This window comes from Hemibagrus wyckioides, linkage group LG24 (assembly GCF_019097595.1).
Source record: "Hemibagrus wyckioides isolate EC202008001 linkage group LG24, SWU_Hwy_1.0, whole genome shotgun sequence".
Classification (NCBI taxonomy): Eukaryota; Metazoa; Chordata; class Actinopteri; order Siluriformes; family Bagridae; genus Hemibagrus; species Hemibagrus wyckioides.
The window spans coordinates 4,711,094-4,732,455 of record NC_080733.1 but is presented as its reverse complement, the minus strand read 5'-3'; the positions used below and the strand labels follow the sequence as shown (position 1 = coordinate 4,732,455).

Here is a 21,362-nt window from a genome sequence, read left to right as displayed (position 1 = left end):
TCTTGAAATAAAAAGCACCTTGATGCCAGACCTCCTGCTAGCACATTACCATAAAATACCATGGACTCCCCGTAACACAGACTCCTGCATACAGCTGTGTTCAGCAGCTGGAAGAAAGCAGATACAGACATTTTACTTCGAGACAGCTGCTGTCTGTTTGTTGACATGAAATGGGACATAGTGACAAGGACACGCTGACATATAGCACTATCACCAGCTACCAGATAAATTCAACAGGAATGACTGAGGAAAAACGCTTTACTACCATCTCAATTAAACAGAGCTAATGTGGGTAACGGTGCGCCCTGCTAGTCAGCGTACTACAGGAGGTTTATATACAGTAACAGTTTACATGATGTAAAGCGACAAATATTTCTGACAGGAGATGTTTGTAGCTTTATTTGGTCAGATTTTTAAGTGCTTGAGGAGTGAAAAACTAAAACTCACCACATGTCAATTTTCCAACTTCCCACTAGGAAAAAAACCCCAAAACAAACGCTCCTCAACTCCTCAACAAGCGAGTGACATCAACTTAACATGGCTGCTCAGAGCATCAGCATGAAACTGGCTCATGTACGAATCTGAATTAATGTAATTCAACAGGCTTTATTTATACTGAGATATTTGCTCGTTAAATCTATAACACTGACTTTACACTTTACAGGTTTGAGCAGGTAAACATAAACTTGTAGATGTGGTTTTATTCAGCACGCTTGTCATCCTGAGTGATGGTGTATAACGCCGATTAAAGGTGGAGAGATGCACCGAACGTCTAAAGTGCAAACACAAAATAACAACAATAAGGTGTAAATAAGAAATAAAGCTCTCACTGAATTTCCCGGGCTCAGGTGCAATTGTGCAGCAAATACCGAACAGCAACAAAGCAACTTTGCTCATTATTTTCCGTAAACTTCTCATTATATTCAGATAAGAGTAAATTGCAGGAAACTCTAATAATATAGAGTTGTTTTGTTTTCAAATGGTGGAAATGGGATTGTGAAAATTTAATACCTGGCCTTGGGTCATATTCATTTGTAGATGTAATCTTCAGTCCTGCGCTACAGGTGCTCAGTATATAAGTATATTTTTCTATTTCTCCTGTTGCACTGTCAGGTGAAAACATCCCCGATCGCATAATCATTAGAAGGAATTTGCAAAACGGACACGTTTTTATCAGATTACAAGGTTTCTTTTCTTTCTTTTTTTTTTGGACCGATTAAAAACACAAGACTTTTTATTTGTAGGATGTAATAGATTCAGTTTTACTGTAACTATCTTGTGTGATGCCGCACATGCCAAGGAGAAGAAGAGATTCATTCTAGTAATGTTTTACTATAGATGTTAAATATTAAATTTGAGTCGCTTCTCGAGGCACAAATAACAACAACGACAAAAAAAAAAGAAGAAAAGATGAAAAAGATGAAAAAGCAAGCAGGCACAGAAGTGACACTGTCAACTCCTCGAGCAAGCGTTTGATGCCGTGAAAGCCACAAGAGACCCCTGCTTTCTTGACTCATGCAAAACAGATGTCTGTTTATTTTTACATCCCAATCATGCCGCCTTATTTTTCCTTCCCGGCGAAATAACTCCGACGCACAAACCCAACGCTGGATGCGCTGTTTTCCGTTCGGCCTTTGTAGCCGCAACATCAAAACCCAAAATGCTGGCTTTCCTATTTGCAGTCGCAGTCACTGCCTCATCATGACCTACTTCCACCGGCAGCTGTGTGACTGACAAGCCGAGCGTGAAACCTGGAGAAACCCGAACAGGGCTTGGCTTGCTGCGTTCTTCTTGACCGCAGAGCTGCGGCTTTGTAAACCGAGCTGCAAATCAAAACTGTACGTTTAATTACGCCGGCCTTTGTTTATTTCGGGAAAGCCAAGAACTGCCACTAAAAATTATAACCCTGTGAGCAAGCAAAAGGCTCTAAGGGCTTGAGATCCATGTGCTCGCTGAGGGTCATAAGCACTGCAGGTGTGTCTAAACACATCCGGCGCTTTCTGCTAATTATTTTACTGGCCAACTTCCACATTACAGAGTCATTACAGTAAAACTACAGTGGGCATAAAAAGTGAGATACTGGAGCCATTATGTGAGACGCTGCACACAGTTAACTAGTTCAGCTGCAATTTACTAATAACTCACATCAGCACTGAGGAAAAAAAAAATACTTATCAAATAATTTCTCTTCTCCAGACTAGAGAGAAATTCGCTTTAATCAGGCTAGTGCAGCTCGGCTATAAACAGCCACGATGTGACCAGGAAATAAAAAGTTTTTTTTTTCAAATCTGATACACTGATCTCCTCCATTACTTCATGCAACCCATTAAAATAATGACAATACTAGAGAAATGGAGATAAGAGCAGCAAAGTGGGGACTAAGTGCGAGATAAGGCCGCTGTGATTAGCAGGCTGTAATCGAGAGCCGTATCGTCTTAAAACATCAAGAGGCTCGCTCACCATAAACATGGACTATCTTGAGAGCTGATGGACAGCTTATTATTTGTCTGTCAAGTGTACTGGTGAAGAAGTCATGGGCCCAGAGAGTCTTCTTGCTACACACTAATGAGAAGCAAAGCACAGCGCTCGCAGCTGCAACGCCGCCGTGGCCCCACGAATCAGCCGCCGTCACGTCCTATCAATCCCCACACAAATTACAGGTGACAAGTTATCAAATCTGCGATATTACAAACTAAACAGAGACCTCCCAAAGGACCTATTTGTTTAAGATATAGGCAATTAAGCGAGGCACGGCCTGTCAGGGCCGGAGACTTCGCGCCACGGCTCCAGAGCTAATTTCATCCCCTTAATGGAAATCAGAAGGAAAAAAAAAAAAAAGTTAAGAGACGGCAGGAAAAATACTCTGCTAAAACACAGGCAATAAAAAAAAAAAGTAAAGGTGGCAGAGGGGTGGATGCTTCAGAACTGATGCTTTAATCATCTTGGGTCCCTTGGGTCAGCTTACAGTGCAGGAAAGCAGCTTTTGTTTGAATGTAATCTGCTGGTAGGAAGAGCATAATAAAAATTTATGGAGTTGTTCATTAAATCTTAACGACACAACTCTCCAGATAGTCCAGACGCGGGCCCTTGTCGACCCCCCTCCCCCCCTTTTAATCCCCTCTCAACCCCAAACCTTTTAGTGATCCAGATGTTCACATGTGGAGACAGAGTCACGTCAGTGGTTGTAAATACACCTGGACTGCTTCCATCATACCTTCATCCTCAAAAAAAAAACATCTTACCGCCTCGCAGTCAGTCTCGCTATCACACCAAAACACACACTGCATACAGGAACAACTCCAACAACACCAGACTAGCCGCAGGTGCAACTGATTATCATATATCACTGGCTGAGTTTCACTGGGATAAACTCATCCCAGTAACACACACTAAAAGAAATATTTCTACACCGGGAGGGAAAAACCCTGTACCGTAAACAAGGGGCTTCTTCATCCCCACTGGTGATCTATTAGTGTGAATCAATATAACAATACAACATGACACGTGCAAGTCTCACTCTAGGTTTGGGCTTGAAGCTGATAAAAATTTGGAACGGAATGAGGAATCGTATTCAATTGCTTTGGGATCGTTTTTTTCACAGAGTTGGCGGACCAACATCTGGCGTGATGAAATTTTTCTCCAGCCTTAACAATGTGTGTTTCTTATTTTGTGTGTTTAACTCTCACATGTAATTTCTAATCAGACAGCTGAGAAGTCTATTGACCTTTTTTTTTTTTTGTGTGTGTGTTGGTGACTGATTCGCCAATTCAGGAGAGAGAATAAAATACAGATTTGATTACACTCCCGTCAGTGAGGCGTGATGTACTGGGCTAACAACGAACACAGAGTCTATCTCGTCCAGCAATTTCTTCTATTTCCAAACTTACCAAAGGGGCTCAGGGACTCGATGCCTCGTCTGTTCCTATTAGCGCATTCTTATTCTCAACAGTTAAACCATTACAAATGAACACAAAGTCTTCTATGCTTCATCCTGGTAATTACTTCGAATTATTATGTTTAGTTCATTAGTGTAAACGAGTTGCAGCATCCGCGATGTATTGGAAATCGTACCATACACTGCCGCTGAAAGTAAACGGGGAGAGATACGACGGTTTAGCACGCGACAGGAAAATTTTTTTGACGCTACAGAGCTAGCACTGTTTTTAAAATAGCTGATGATGATTTCAGTTGGAAGAATAAAACAAACCCAAGCACACCGTTGCCTCTAAATGAGATCATTAGTAACGGCAAATAATGACTGAGCTGGTTAGTCTGAGCCTATTTCCTTTGAAATAAATCAAGCTGCGTGAATGTAAAAAAAAAAAAAAAAAAACCCTGTGAAAATGCCAGCGAGAAGACCACGCTCAGAAAAATGGTTCGAGCCAGCAGCACTAGGGCCATGCATGTACTCCACACACACACACACACACACAAATTCAACCAGCAATGAAATGCCATCGAGTCTTCATACGTCTCTCTTTTCACGTTCACCGAGACAGGCTCTGGGGGAAAAAAAAAAAAAAAAAAACCGTCGACAGTGCCTGATGATAACATCCCGAGCGCCGTCAATTAAGCACGTCTGATCAGACGGCGTCGTGGCGATGTTCTTTACCTGAGCTGACCTTTTTCCACCCCAAAGGCGACTGATAATGGAGGGAGAACCGAATGAGGTTTCTAGTTCGACAGCTCCAAATGAGATCCATGTCACCCATGACAAAAGATTCGTCGCAGGCAGACAATAATTCACTCATGATTGGATGGATGGACAATCACCCTCGAGAAATTGCTTTAAAAAAAAAAAAAAGATACTAAAAGGACACTTAGGATTACATCCAATTGTGTTTTTCCTTGTTTTGTGTCTATGAGGTCAGAACCGGGTTTTGGAAGCGCATACTAGTGGTAGAGTGTGTAATTTGATTGACGGTTCCGCTCGGCGTAATGAGTTTTTAAATAAACATTCCCAAAAATTAAAAAAAAAAACGAAAAGAAAAAAACAACGACGACGACGACGACCCGAAATCAGTATCAAGATGAAAAGAGAAGTCATTTTGACCGCTGATTCACTCCACACACTTCTGGCTCTGAGGTGAACGGTGGGTAATTTTTATAAAGCAGGTGAGTCACGAGGCCCTGACATTTAAATGCAACTTTTCAGAACATTGTGTTTCTTGTGCCATGTCTTAGTCTGAACATATGTGCATCCTTATTCTACCAATTTTTTATAGCACTGACCAAAAAAAACCCCCCCAAAACAACCAGCACAGAGGCATGGAAAGAGTTTTTGGCGATGCCACACACAGGACTAACATCTGCTCAAGACTCCTCCATATCTGTGTTCTGTACCATTCACAAAACACACGAGGTCAAACGTCATTACATTTTACTTCTTTGGTTGTGTCCATTTTCAGCATTGAATGTCTTTGTGATGTCCCACTCCACAGCGGTGCTCAATATGAAGCTCATATAAAAATAGACACTCAGGAAATTTCTGTTTTTACCTGCGCAATATATTCATAGAAAATTAATAATAAAAAAAAAACGTTTTTCTTTCCACAGGAATGTCAAAGTAAATGTTGATATCAAACCCATTTCTGCTCTCTGAGATGCTCCAAGCGCTTGTTCATAAGCAACTAAAATTTACCACTGAAATTCAGTGTAAGGTTATGCAACAGAGGGAAAAACACACGTCTCACTCTGAAACTCATTCATTTTATATCACACTCACCGCCAGAAAATCAGAAATTAGTTTATACTGTTTAACAATGTCCCATAAGTCCATTTCCAATCCATGAACATATCTGAGAATTTTCCTGAAGCTTCAAACCTTATGATATAATCCTGAAATCATATTGCTTCAAGTTGCACTGATGTTTCTACAATTCTAACTGGTCTCTGCACATCCTCAGACTTGTTGCTGTAACCACAGAGACAGAAACAGATTCACTTCCTTTTCACTGACCAGTTTTTTTTTTGTTTTTTTTTTCCTATTCCACTAGAGCGTTCTGGCTGTTAGAGAGCGAAGAAGAAAGACTTGGTCTGGTTACATTACAGAGGCGATCCTCATCGCTGTAGAGTTAATGCCTCGTGGACGTTACACAATGTTCCAGATCTGAATATCGTTCCACCGCTCACGTGTTATTGCCTGCTACAAGATTGAGCGTAGATGAATCCCTCTACTTTCTTTCACCTGGAGGAAAACCAGGCAAGGAGCAGCTGAAAAAATCCCATGAAAGCCTCATGAAATAAGTGTACCTGAACGCAAAATGGAGCTGCTGCTGTTCCTGTGTTCGGTCTGTTTTACAATATACAGCAGATACAGATAGGAAGATAAGAGGTTTTTTATTACAAAGGCGAATTATTTTATTCAGACAGAACCAGCATTCCAGAAATTGCTCAACACAAATTCGATAAAAATTGTCGCTCCTCAATCCTAGCTCCGCCCAAAAATGTACGCAAATCACCCCCATATGCTCAAAACTTCCTGAGCTGAAACTGTTTGTGACATGTGAGGACCTGCTCTACTCCAAGTCCGACACTCCTGATCACTTTCCCATGAGGAGTCAGTGCCAGTGAGGAGACCCTTCGCCATATTCCATCATAATCTAGTCATCTCTGTGTATCTGCTCTCTTTCTCCATCTGTATTTCTCGACAGCGTTACTCTTTCACCCCTGAGCGCTGCTCTCAAACACAGAGCCTAGAAAAGCACCAGGAATAGAAGTGTAAAAAAAAAAAAAAAAACAGGCTCCAGCAATGAAGTGATAATAAGGCAGTGGCGGTCGATAGCAGTGTCTGAGATTCCTCTAGAACTGCAGGAGGAAGAGGAGCGATACAACAAACTCCCTGACTTCTCTGCTTACCTGCCACATTCAGGTAAATGGATGGGCTCGTCTTGTTCTCGCCATTCTTCTCGTTGACAGCCTGAACGTAGTACCTCCCGGCGTCCGCTGCAGCCGTGGCCAACACCACCAGCTGGTTCTCCATGGTTATGGCCCTGCAGACAAAAAAAAAGAAAAGAATTAAAGATAGTGCCTCACAGTTATAAAGTGCTACTGACAATTAGGTCGCTGCTCTGACAAATTTCACATGTGCTGCGTATTGATAGCATTTCAATTAGCAGTCCACTGGTGTGTATTGAGCTCCATTAAAGTATAGACGCAAATCTTTACTGAGAGGCATCCAGCATAGAGGAATTTCATGGGCCCTGCACTCCCTCGATGTATCTGATCCCTCATTCTGACATAAGCAGAGAATCAATGAGCTGAAAGGGTCATTACTGGCAGAAATGGTGCACTTTGCGAGTATAAACCTACAGGATAGACTCCCAGTTCTCTGAGACAGTCACTGAAACATGGACAGAAGCAACCTTGGGGTAAAATATCGAAGCGGACTTAGCGCTGCTATAAAATCAAAGAGTACAGGCTTTGGGATCGGGATTAGATCCTTGCAAGATGATGAAAGTATTACTCACAGTGATCTAAGGTTAGCTTACAGAATGTGGGCAGCGGTTCACACTTCCAAAGTGCTTCACATACACAGAATATCTAAGTGGATTTCTAAAGCATTGGAAATAAGTCTTAGGCGTATGATGCCTGAAAACTGATGACTCCAGCTCATCAAGTGTTAGTATCAGCGCTCTCTCTCTCTCGGACTCTTTTTCAAGGTGAGATTATTATCTCAAACCAAATTTGTGGTACAGAGTGCAGGGTTCTTTTGATACTGCTCCACTCCACAAAGACGGGAAGTAAGAAGTTCGGGTTTTGCTTCAACAGATGAAAAGTATGCATTTCTTTTTTCTTTTCTCCCTGTCAAAAATCCCTTTTCTTTTTCCCCAGCCTCCTCCACTTCTCTTTTCCTGATTAATTGATGGCATCCTCAATCACACATCAATGGGGCTTCACAGAACTCTGTGATGAGGCACGAGGCACAGCACGACTCTCTTGAAATGCGTGATTAGCTCTGGGGACCTGTAGCTCCTTCGTGTCTACATGTTCGGAACAAAGATTGTGGTCATTACCCATTTTCGAGATGGATCTCAACAAGAGAAAGTCAAGTCAATGAGACATTTGCAGCTAGAGCTGACGAGAAAAAACCCCCAGCTCTGACTGGGGCCTGTGGGACCATCCGAGCTTCTGAGAGAACGTTGATTGTGTAATTAGAGTCTTTTGCAGGTCCGCTAAGTGTGGTTTTTTTTTTGATGTTCTATGATTAAGTGAAGATTGCCATAAAGAGATCCATCAAAAGCTGTATGCTGAGTTGGTAGAGTGAGGCCAATTAAGGATGTCTGATTGTGTGATCCTGGCTGATGGCTCACAGGAGTCCATGCTGCACTCCTCGCATGATAGCAGCAGCAGCAGCAGTAGCGTTAAAAGGTCACAGTGTTCTACCTCGATGGCGTCAATTAATAAATATCCACAGAACCAAAAAAACGGCTCAGCAAGCATCACGGCCTCACAGATTCACGGCTACGAGCTGCTTTACCTTCAGGATTGTTTAAGGGTGTACTGGGAGCCTGCACCCTAGGGTTTGTTAAAATAAATAAATAAATAAAAATATATATGTGATGGAAGGAAAACATTTACCTGTTTTCTATTGTTTGAAAGGAATCGATACGAGAGGCATATAAAGTGATTTTATGATTAGTCGAGATAGTTCGGTTTCCATTACAATTCTCCAGATAAATGGCCCCTGCCAGGGGTTCAGTAAACAGCGCAGTGGGAGAGATAATGGCTAGCCTTGTTTTGTATCCCAGAGGGCTGCATGTCTGTTTGATTTCAGCCCACAACCTATTACACATGCAGCTTGGAAGCCATGTGAAATGTTAATCCACTTAGGAAAGGTGCCCAGGTAATCTAAATATTCAAAGAACAAAAACGACCGCTTTGATTTGTAAAAAAAATAAAAAGATTGTCTCTCTCTCTCTCTCTGCCCGCCCATCTCTGCCGGGCCTTTATCAGGGCAGTCATTTCCAATACGGGAGGACGCTCGAAGAGTTTGAATACTCACGAATAAAAAAAAAAACAACGCAATAGAGATGAATTTACTCTGATAGGTCCTTTATTATAATATTCCACACTGACTGTTTTCTGTGGGGGGGAAACACACACACTGGCATCATTTCAAATCATTTTCAATCCGGCTCTCTGGAGGCGTATTATTTATAGCGTTTACCTGATGTTCCAGGAGACTTTATTTGTATGCAGTTGATTATAGTGAGCAGAGCTGGTCGCAGCAATAATGCATTATGAAGCCTCTCTATAATACTCTGAACCGTGAATGTTGCCGTGAGGTCCACGGTATAATTCTCCTAGGCGTTGGACACCCGCTACCGAGATATTACATTAATCAACATGGCGGGTACCTGCTTTCAGAAAGCTGCTTCCGCGAATATTTGTTTTCATTTACTACCATAAATTACACTCTTAAAATAGGCTTACTGGTCTGAGATATATGATATAGTAATTAAAATGTCAGCAAAGTCATATTGTGCTCCCGTTCCTACTAAGAAGCCAGCTGGGTGGATTTGTCTGTCCTTACATTTTGATTTATGATGCTTTTAGGCCCAGGGAAAGCCAGGCACATTTTTGAGCGAGGAGAAAGGGACCTTGGGGAAGTGAGATAAGAGTCAGTGATGTGCTGAGAGCTGTACCACCCAGAAACGTGTTAGAAGCATGAGATGAGATGTTCACTATTCTTTCTCCATCTCGCACTGAACAACAGATCAAAGCACAGGGTGGAGAAGGAAACAGACACTTTTCAATACTAAGGGAAATCGTCCATGTCTGCAGTATAAAGTACAGCGCCGGTGTGTGTGTGGATGAGTCTATGAGGCATGCAAGAAAGAGCTGTAAGGTAAAGAGTCTGGATGGACATGGAGTTACAGAACAACGTCGGCCCTCTGCTTCCCATTTAGCCTTGGGGTCAAACCATTAAACGGCCAGTGTGAAAGGAATCAGTGTGGAGTCTGAAGGCCCGGGCGTTGTGTGCAAGACGCCTCAATCCACACGTGAATATACACTCATACACACACACACACAGGTGCTCGGAGCCACCTGACTGCTCTTCTCATCTCAGACCTGACCTTAACGTTCTCTCAGTCTGAATGAGAAAAACTCTCCCCTGTCTCTGCTACAGTCATCCTGATTTGAATCTTTCTTCTTTTAAAAAACCACCAAGGCTAACCTCTGCAATCTTCTGAGCATTGTAATGGTTAAAGGTGTATCCTTGACTGTTTGCATTAAACAAAGACAAGCCTGCAAAGTTGACAATGCAGAGAACCAGAGCCACCATACTGTGTTTGACTCGTCTGTTTTCTCCGCATGTTTTCCAGCATTGTAATGTATAACTGCATACCCAGATTCAGTAGGGCATTAGGACAGAACTCAGATAATCAGTAGGGCCAGTGTGGTCCAAAGTTTCCTGTCCCGTCCACATCCAGGCCACCGTGAAGCATTTCCGAGGCGACTTGTAGTATCCATTAGGAGCAGCAGGCTGCCGTATATCATCTGATGAATCGTAGCCGGTGCTGTACAAGCACAGATAACCCTGCAGTCTTGCCCCTCTCATGACACGGATACAAAACATTCTGAATAATCCATATATATCCTGAGAAAGATATGTGGGCTGCCTTCAAATGCTCAAGGTCAGGTGATGTGAATTAATCAAAATGTTAAGACTATACCATAGGTACCAAAAGGTTGTGAGCTTACAGATAAATATTTCAGCTTAATTAGCACTTGTGTTGTCAAGGCGAGGGTCATTTTGGAGCTTACTGTTGTTACTTTTATGTTTTCTACTGACAATGCTTTAAAAATGATATATACAGTCAAGATATGGACTCCACAAGACCCCTGATGGCGTGCTGTGGTATCTGGCACCAGAACATTAGCAGCAGGTCCTTTGAGTCACTGTAAATAAGTAGAGAATTGAGGCCTCTGTGGATCTGAATTGTTTATTCAGTACATCCCACAGATGCTTGATCAGACTGAGATCTGGGAAATTTGGAGGCAACTCTTTGTCATGTTCCTCAAACCATTCCTGAACAATCTTTGCAGTGTAGTGGGGAGCATTATTCTACTGAAAATCAATAAAATTTAATTTGTATTTTTGCTTTTAACAATGGATGAGTCTCAAAGCAGCTTCACAGAACATAAGAAATGTAGTACAAAACGTTCAAGATTGGTATCAGACTTAGATTTAAATTTATTTGTATTTATCCCTAACGAGCAAGCCTGAGGTGACTGTGGCAAGAAAAAAAACTCCCTTAGATGAAAAATCTTCATCGAGTAGAACATAACAGGAGCTGGGCACAATCTCTAGATGCTTTGGGATGGGTAGAAAAAGAGAAGCAAGTGAAAGATGACATTGCCAATAGGGAACACTGACGCCATGGAGGGGAGTAGATCCGCATCAATATGTCAGGATCCAAGGTAACTTTTTCAGCAGTCTGTGTTACAGTAGCTCCCCTGTGGGACTGGACCACTGGGCTAGCCTTCGCTCACTATACACATCAATGAGCCTTGTATGTCCATGACCTTGTATGTCTCTGGTTCACTTGTCCTTCCTTGGACCAGTTTTGGTAGAACTAAAACCACTACTACATGGCGATGCTCTGACTCATTGTCTAGCCATCACATTTAATCAAAGTCAGAAAATCAGATTTTTACACTTGCCCCTTTTTCCTGCTTCCAATGCATCAACTTGCTGCCTAGCATATCCCACTCCTTGACATGTGCCACTGTAATGAGTTAATCACTTAATCACCAATCTGGGGTTTTAATCTTATAGCTGATGGGTGCACAGATGTATAGTGGTGTCTCCGGTGAGTGTGTGTATCTAGTACCGTCATCTAATTCTGCTAATATGAGCCAATCACCCTAATTTTTACACTTTTTTTTCTTCACTTTATTAAAATAGGATTGATTTAAATTTCATTTTCTCATCAGAGCTAAAAACTAAAACCCAGAACTACAAGTGACACAAGCACTAGTGTGAACGCACTTTAGGACACTGTTTTCTGTGAGCATGCATGGTGGAAATTGATCTCCAAATAAAGGCAAAGAATTGGAGTTCTGAATGGGTCGAGGCAGAAACTCATCCATCCTCATTACCTTGAGTTTGCTACTTCATAAACATCCAGAGCTGAAAAAGCAACAACAACAACAACCCCTGTATTAATATTAAATTAGACAATCAAATATAAAAGAGTGGAAGAACACGACAGGGAAGACAGGCGTAACAGAAGTGAGAATACTTTTAATACTTTTACATATCTGAGAAGTTTCCTCCGTTCTAGACGCTGAGTGCTGCATTAACGTTACAGGGCAAAGCTGGCATTGAAATAGCAACCTCTTCTACTGAGCTGAAGAGTGAAAAAAGCTTTCCTTAAAATATCTTTCCAGACTGAATGAATATACAACTTTTCCATATACAACTTTCAAATCACATCAAAAGGGCTTTTCTTTGCTTCTTCTTGCTCCAAACACAGAGGACCATGCGAGGAAGGTGTACAAGCAATCTTCAGAAAGATGACATTTTAAAAAGCGTGTTTCCTCCTCCACAGTGTAAAACTGAATAAACAGACCACAAATGCATCGAAACCAGCCACCCTCCCTTTTCATCGGGTTGCAGTGTGCTCGAAACTCCATGCTGTAGGGGGACTACTTAACATTTCAGAGCCGAGCACGACTGTGGGAAACTAACACTCCGACGCCCTCGCTGGATCTAACTTTCCCCTTACTCTCTTCATCTTACAAGACCTTCTCTTCAATACCACGCCTGTGTTCTGACCTGTGGAAAAGCCTGGATTGATGTGATTGTCTCGGGCTACAACAGGAACCGAGTCAGAAGGAGCTTGATAAAAAAGCAGGCCAGGAAGAGCTAGTTCAAAAAGACTGCAACGATAGCGATATGGATAGCGACCAGTCCTTTTTTTTCCCATAGAGTCACTTCTTCCTGCTTGTAAAGCCAGTTTAATTATGCGATTCTAGCATTTTAAAGTTCCCACAGAACAAGATGATCCCAATAAATTCTTCAAAATTTTATGACGCACCCTGTGATCCCTGTGTCAGATTACGATAGCCTGACGATTAATGTCACCTATCCAGGCCTTTTGCAGAAAACAAGCCCTCGGTATAATAGTAGAAATTAAATACTTGACAACGTGGAATCTTTGAAATATACATTATTATTAACCATTAGCATGTGAGACTTCTGCTCTTAAATGCGGGGCCAAGATTGTAGGCTATTAAATGGTATATGGATTAAAGTGAGCAAGTGAGGATTTGCAATGAAAAGAGGAACATTTTAATATAAAAACAATATTAATAAACATTCGAACAAACGGAATCATTTGTATATATTTCAGTACATCAAGAAGAATTAAAAAAAAAACAAGACAATTTTTTTTGCAATTAATTCTATGTAAAAATCGAATTTTATATAAATTCTTACTTTTATATTTAATTGTAAGAGGTATTTTTTTTTATAAAGATCAAGTGCATGATGTAATAAACCTTCTCATGAAGCTGGTTGCTGGGCAAAAATTCATCAGAAACACTTTAATTAATTCTATTTTAGCTTGATTTGTTTAGCACTGTTCTTCCTCCACACTCAATTCAACATGTGCTACTTAAAAGTGTTAAATTCTTCCTTTTATTTACTTCTTCTAAACCCATCGTCCCTGTCTGCAGCTTTTATACCAGCATCACAGCAGCTCTGATATTTCAACATTTAATTATTTAATCTTGCTAAAATCTGCTAGAACTTGACTTGGTGCTACCTCTGAGCACGTCATATTGAACACAGCCCAGTTCCACTCACGAGCAGCCATTTCTTGAAAACGGTGCTGAAAATCGTACAGTGTAAACAAGCCCCTGCTCATACTCACCTTCCCTACTCACACCCATACCCAGGCAAGACTTTCAATTATTCCACAAACACATTACAGCAGCAATCACTGGCAGAAACAGTCTGAACCTTTAAGGATGGAGAAAGAGGGGCTCAGGGTAAAAGTTTACGAGTTTACTTGGACAGAGTAGACATGGCTTGTTTTTTTTCCCCCCTGATGAATATGACAGACTGTCTACCAATCCATCCAGCAGTAATGCAGGACTGTCAGTCAGAATGCACCAGCAGCTAAATTGGGATATAAACCAAAATGATGGTATGTGAAAAGTTTTACTAGCTGGATCCCAGTACTGAGGAGTGTTTCTTCATTCTGGCAAAAGTTTATGCCTCTTCTTCAGGATTGTTCTGGCGACATTCCTGAATCCTGAGTGTTGGAGATGGCCATGGGTGAAGTCGATGTGGTAGCACAACAAAGGCAGACCTGAATCTTTGTTGTGTCAAAGCGTTGGCTGCTCTCTCGCTATACATACATCCCACATCAGAAATGTGAAGCGCTGTTATGTTTTAAATCACAAGAAAATACATTGTACGCTATTCTCTTTGATGAGTCGGGGCTGCATAAGTCGCTTTTACTATCCCGGCTGCTCGAATCCTGGCTATCGACTGTATCTCACTGCATATCAATCAGGCCTCCATGCTTCTGAAGCAGAAAATTAAATTACTGAAAAGAAAATAGCAAAATTTATGTGCCAGTTTGGCCAGATCATGACATGGGTTGCATTTTTTGTGCCAAAATGAATATCAGCGATACAGTACGGCAGAAAATATGCTTTAAGGCTTTTGTAAAAAAAAAAAAAAATCTTTCCTTCCAAAAATGGACTCCAGCCAAAAATATGAAAATCATCAAACCTGTTTCTAAGTCAAATGTATGAATTTATTTCTCAGCACTTCTTACTTTATATTTGCCTTAAAAAAAATTTTTTATTAAGAGATTGACGCAATTAAGAAAAATTCCCTTAAAATAAAATTTGCTCATGATGGCTGGTTGCTGGGCAAAGCTTCATCAGAAACACCGGTTTATATTTCAGCTTGATTTTTGTAACTCTGTTCGTCCTCACCTCATCGCGTGCTTCGTAAAAGTGTTAACGTCTTCATGACTATTCTAAAATAGTAAAAAAGTTATAAAATAAAAAATGGCACAGAGCACCAAAGTACCTGTAGATGTATAGATATACATACAGATATAACTGGACACTTCAACTGCATTGTAAACAACATTAATGTCATGACTGTTTGCATTGCAACTTGTTGCTATGGCAATGATGAAGCGTGAAGATTGAAGATTTAAAAGAAAATCCCCACACGTCTAGACGTTTAGAGCTTAACACTAATACAGCCTAAATTATGGATGAAACATCTAGTCATTTTAAATGGTTAAATGTTATTACATCTTTAAAAAAAATAAGGGAAAAAAGCCACCGGTTTTCTACCAGTGCTCTTTGTTTATCCATTTCAATGTTAAACCAATTAAGAGGAAATGCGTGTAGGGGGAAACAAACAAGATCACGGGCTCATTGGTAAATAGCATAAACATACACTTTCATTATCCACACAACCGCCATGTTTTCCTTATTTCAACACAGAACCGCTCGCCCCTTCCACAATACAATATATAGTGTTTTTTCTCATTTTCTCCGAGTCGGCCGACGCACATTGTTCTCGCTCAGGGAATTAACGAGGTTGCCAGGCAACCAGGTTGCTGGCAGGTCCCAGGCTGCTCCTTAAGTAAGCCGGCCGCCTGCGTGAGGCCGAACGGAGCGCGCCCGTCTGCTCCGGGGCCTTCAAGTGCTAGCTGACATTTCAAAGACTTTCACTGCAATTCATTATGGAACACGTCCAAAGCCTGATTAAAATGATTTGCTCCCTGATAATTTAACCTGCTGATTTTCCATCTGTCTGCCTTGACAAGGGTGTAGAGAAGAAGAAGAAGAAGAAGAAGAAGAAGAAGAAGAAGAAGAAGAAGAAAAGCAAGACATGAACAAATATACCATTTAGACTAATGTCGAATTACGTAAGTGTTCCAGCCTTGAGTCACTGCCTTGCTTAAAAGTCTAGCTTACTCTTAATCAGACACCAGCTACCAGTGCACAAGCTCAACTGGTCAAACTGGTAGATCATCGTTCCCAGCTAGTGACTTCCTTCTAACTGATTCAGAAATGATTCAAAACAGCTCGTCTGTGATGTAGTATTAGTTGCAGTGTCTTAGGAATTGTTTCCTTCATTAATCCCAGCACTACCAGTTTGACCGCCTCGGCCCACTTTACGGTCGAGTTTCTGGTCAGAATTAGTTGAGCCAAGGCTCTTGCAGCTTCTCATTCATAACCGTTGCATGTAGGTAAACTCATTTAAAAAGGCATAATCATGTAAATGTCAGAAACAGATTTTAAAAGGTCAACGAAAACCGGACTAAAGATGAGTAATGACTCCGAAGCTCAAACCGACTGCATCTTGAAAGATATGAAGACATGAGACACCAGCTCGACTCTATTCACGGTAAAACGAGCGAGCAGAGGGAACTACATACTGCGCTCGTCACTGGCGGAATTCATCGCGAAGCCACTTGCACCGTGTCCTTATTCCTCACCCGTGTCCTTACTTCAAAACGAGGACGAAATCCACTTGAGGGAAGTGAAGATTTGCTTTTCCTCGACACCGAGATCTCTCACGAGCTTTACATTCAACCACATCAGCACAGTAACTCTCTTTACTTTGGGTAATTACGGTTCCCTTGCTGTAATTATGTCACCTCAGCTGGACTATCCCTCCTAATGCGTGCTGTGGCGAAAGGGCATTCCTCTAAAGAGCAAGCGAGAGCATCTCCTCCGATCTCATCCTCTTTCTTACCGGGCCATTACTTTCCTTAATGCTGCTGAAGTAGGTATTGTGCAATGCTGGGAAACTAGTCGTACTCGGAGGCAGCGACTTTTTTTTATGTGTGGTTTTGTTCATAAACCAGTCGTGTCTACTTCTCTCTGGCTGCTGGAGCACATTTGTTCTGGCAGAATGATCAGGGTTCAGGTTGTGGTGGAATTGTGCTTTCACTACCTTCTGCTGTCTCTCCCAATGAAACTCATTAAAAAACAGGGCACAACCACCTGCAGTGTGTGTGTGTGTGTGAGGCACAATCCTGGTGCAAAACGATAAGCTGTCATACAGATCACAAATGTCCTTTCTACAAACCGTTATCGCATCTCTCTTTAAAACGAAAGTGAATATGGATGTTCCAGTCACCGTAGGCTCGGGGGCAAAATCAATTATATAATCAATATTAAGAAGTGTCAATCTTCAAAGTACAAAATTTTGAACTTGTTTATCTTACATTAAATAACCGTCAGATTGAATCGGAATTAGAATAAGTCGCAGGCTGGAGAAAAAAAAACAACAACAACGACAACAAAAAAAACAAAACCCACAAGCATGAATCAATTGTTGTTGTTTTGCTTTAACGCAGTTTACTATAATTTAATGTGCAACACCAGGCTCCGAATAACTGACGGGAACAAACATGAAAATCTTGTCGAATCTTAATGTGTGCGATATAATAAAAGAACAGACTGTTTAAATTGCCTGCGTATAATGACATTTTGGAATTGGCAAATGTTCAACAGCAAATGATGAATGGTTCTGAAAAATATAAAGCTGCATATAAAACAGTGCGTCTTTGTCAACAAACGTGAGGCGATTGAAAGAGAGAAATAAAAGAGGATAGAGTTCAAAGTTAAAATGGAGATAAAAGTTATCTAAAAGCGCGACAGAACGTTCTGACGAAGCTTCACTTCGATCTCGGGTTTGCCCAAATGATGGAGTCTGAAACTCTGCAGTCCAGCAGAAATGAACATCCAAGCCATTTGGACATGAAGGGAGCAACAGATTACTATATTATTTTCTCCTCAGCTGAGGAGGCAAACCTTTTACAGCCGGAGCTACGGCTCCACTAATCTCTAAGCGCCGCTGCTGGACGTGCTAGGTGAGGTAGCGTTTCCATGCGACGCGGCTCCGTCTGCCCCAGGATGTGGATCGATACCTCGATGAGGGCTTGTGGGAAGATTTGGTGACTCTGCAAAAAAATTTGACACCCAATGGGGAAAAAAAGAAGGGCAGAGGATTTTATTAACTTTTTTTTCTTTTTGATTGAAAGCAAGTAAGGGAGTTTGCATATGGAGGGGGAAAAAAAAGAAATATAACCCAATCAGTGCCGCTTAATAACCACTGAGCGTTGTGGAACTGTTGATTAATGGCATTAGGCGAGGCGAACGCATGTAGTGTATTAACTGTAAATTGGACTTCAGAGGTATGGAGGCCTCCGAGAAAAGCACTCGTTCATTTACATATTAATTCATTTCACAGCAGTTCATTTTAATACGAGAACCACCGATTTTTGGAATCTGTACTCGCTGGGAAATGACATTAAATTGAATTTATCCATAATTCTTCTTTTTTTTTTCCTCAGATATCTTGCACTGAAATGAAACGGCAAGGCAAAAATAAAAAAAAAATATATATATATTTTATATATATATATAGAAAATATCTCGAATCGCGTCGAATTAAGGAGGATTAGCTATCCTAAGCTTACAGTAAACCAAATCTAAGATTATAAAACCTATTTCTACATATTCTTGAAAGAGTATTTTTCAGTTTAGCTCTTTTTCTTTTTTCATTTTAAGCAATTAATTTGAAAAAAAAACAAAAAACAAAAACCTCCTCTGAACAATATTATATTGGATCTCAGCACTATTAGATCCACTTTGGCCCGTCTTGCTAAGATATCATATTTGCAGCACAGTACATGTGAAATATTTGCACACTTATTGCTGCAAATTCTAATCACACATGTAGCGGATATTTAATCGCGCTTGTAGCAGTGAGAGACAAAGTCTCCAGTCCCGATCATAATCAATTCATGCGAGGGCTGTTCAGTCCTGTAGTAAACACCCATAAACGCTTAGCGGTTATAGACACTCTTGCGAGCCTTAAACCAAGATGAATATGCACGGTAGTAGCTCTCCAGTTTGCTGAGAAGAGCGAAGCTTACGCAATTAATGAGGAATGTGACTAGAAGGACCCCGTGGAGAGAGCGCAAGAACATTGCCTCCTCTTCCTGCCTCTAAACACCATTAAGGAGTTTGTGCTTTGCCGAGTCAAGGCGTGCGCTGCCGGTGCAGCTGCCAATAAAGGCGCAGTTTACCGCTGCAGAAATGCTCATGGTATTCGTCTGATACCATGGCTGTGAACAGAAGACACACAAAATAATCATGACCGGAGAGCAGAGCACAACCTGGGAAAGCTGAGATAAAGATTTCTCTCTGTGGTTTGGCTGTGGATACAAAACAAAAACAAAAAAAAAAACCCTGACCTTCAGTAGAAACATGCACTGGACAAGATTTCTATTGACTAGATAAGACTGTGGATTAGTCAGATCATAGACGCCGGATAAAGAGCTCTGATGACAGCAGTATTTCAGGCTTTAGGACTTGGAAAAACACACTGACGTAAGGGAAACATTGACCTTTGTGAGGGACCTGGCTGCGGCAAAGCACTTCGCTCTATATTCAGCACGGGCGGCGGGGCAGGGCTCCAGAACCTGCTGCAGGGACCATTAACAGCCAAAATATGCAGCCGGCATTCAAAGCATTAACAGCTGACACTAGAGCTGCATGGCATCCGTGTGGTCTCTAAACAGAAGGCAGTTTTTAAAAGCAGGCGCCCGAGTTGGACTCGGTTTGGATGCTTCGGCTTCCAAAAACGACAACTGGCTTCCAGGTTCGTAAATAAACAAATGGCCCAAGTGGAATATCACGGCATTCAAAATCCGCTCAACAACCGTGCAACTTTATATCCTCGCAATTAAGATTTTTCTAATCACCTCGCTGACAGGCAACGGACAAATGGACTGTTTTTTTTAATACTTTTATTCAACTGCCTGACACTATAGAACATACAAGACAAGAATTACTCTGAGAAATATAATTAAAGCTGGGTCATTATCTACAGAGCACCAGACTTTCTGATGCCGTTGTCTGAGTCATCATTTTTATACATTCGTAATGCTTATATAACTGCTCTAACAAGTGAAAGAACAAATCAAGACAACTTTTTTAACAGTAATTATAAGTAATTACCGGCACTCTCAATTAAATGAATAAAGCATGGGATTTAAACCTGGTTGTTTAATGGGCGCAATTTACTCAAATCGCTCGATTCTTTTCAAATCCTTGAAAATGAGCTGTGAGTGAAGGAACGGTTTTAGTACTGTAGGATGCCATCCACTCTCAAAAAACTTCGAGGGAAAATTAGACCAATCAGCACAAATGGAGGTTGATGACCAGAGTCTAAGCCTGCAGGCTCCAATAGCCCTCGGTTGATCTGAGCTTTCAGGAATTTCTGAACGCTTGTTGAGAGAACGCTGGTGATGTTTTGGGTGTAAAAAGCCTCCTGCATTAAGCTTTCAGCACCATTGCTGAGACAGAGCTGTCTGGACTGGAATAGAAGGTTGAGAGGAGCGCCTCCTGGGCGAGTATAATGCGATTCCTGAAGCGTCTCTCTCCATCAGTAATTAATTCTCAATTAAAGTGAGCAGCATAGAGGCCTGACACCAGAGACCGAAATGGGAGGGAGGAAGAGAGCGAAAGGGCCACAGCGGAGTCTCATTAGTAGATTTAAATTGATCTGATACAGCTGCTCAATAACAAAGAAGGAAGCTGTCCTCAACCCCATTTTCCTTTTTGTATCCAAAAAAACAACCCTGAGAACCCAAAGTCAAAGAAGACATCAGGAACAGAGAACGAGTGAGGAGCTAGGATTTATTTTTATTTTTTTTTTAACGCAGAAGAATTAAAAAGCTCGCTAGATATCAGGTTGATTAAATGTCACTCAGGGGCTGTGCATTTGTGTTGAATTACAGTAGGCTCGTCACTTTAAGGCCGGCGTTCTTCTTAGTAGCTTTCATTCACTGGGACGCCAACTCCTTTGCATTAACATACCCATCACCTTTCATTTTCCACTGGATGATTTGTCACATAAAAAGCACTAGTCGAGCTAGCAGGTACAAAACTCGGTGGAAATCTCCACTTGTCCATTATGCAAAACAAATGAGAAAGACTGCAAATTGGATTTGCTGCCTGGCTTGTAGTTTGCTAATGGCTTACAGTAGATAATGCAACAATGACGTTAATGCAGGGAAAGAAAAACAAACACAAACTCGCCTTAAACACAGATGAAGTCCAAATGCTGCCAAATTAAACTGAATTCCAGGAATGCTTTTTAGAATATGAACTTCTTGTACTCTCTCACCTCAAACATTTAATGTAAATCTATCTATCTATCTATCTATCTATCTATCTATCTATCTATCTATCTATCTATCTATCTATCTATCTATCTATCTATCTATCTATCTATCTATCTATCTATCTATCTAATTAATTTTCTAATTTCCTATATGGAACATCTCCAA

The 21,362-nt window shown here is 41.2% G+C and overlaps 1 protein-coding gene across 5 annotated transcripts in view; it reads right to left on the bottom strand.

Moving 5' to 3' along the window:
- sdk1a (sidekick cell adhesion molecule 1a) overlaps positions 1–21,362 on the bottom strand; it is a 267,661-nt gene that overhangs the window by 110,823 nt on the left and 135,476 nt on the right. For all 5 annotated transcript variants that reach the window (XM_058377701.1, XM_058377702.1, XM_058377704.1 and 2 more), the window contains exon 5: positions 6,859–6,992. In XM_058377701.1, the coding sequence (XP_058233684.1) occupies positions 6,859–6,992 (134 nt within the window). The remainder of the gene's footprint in view (positions 1–6,858; positions 6,993–21,362) is intronic.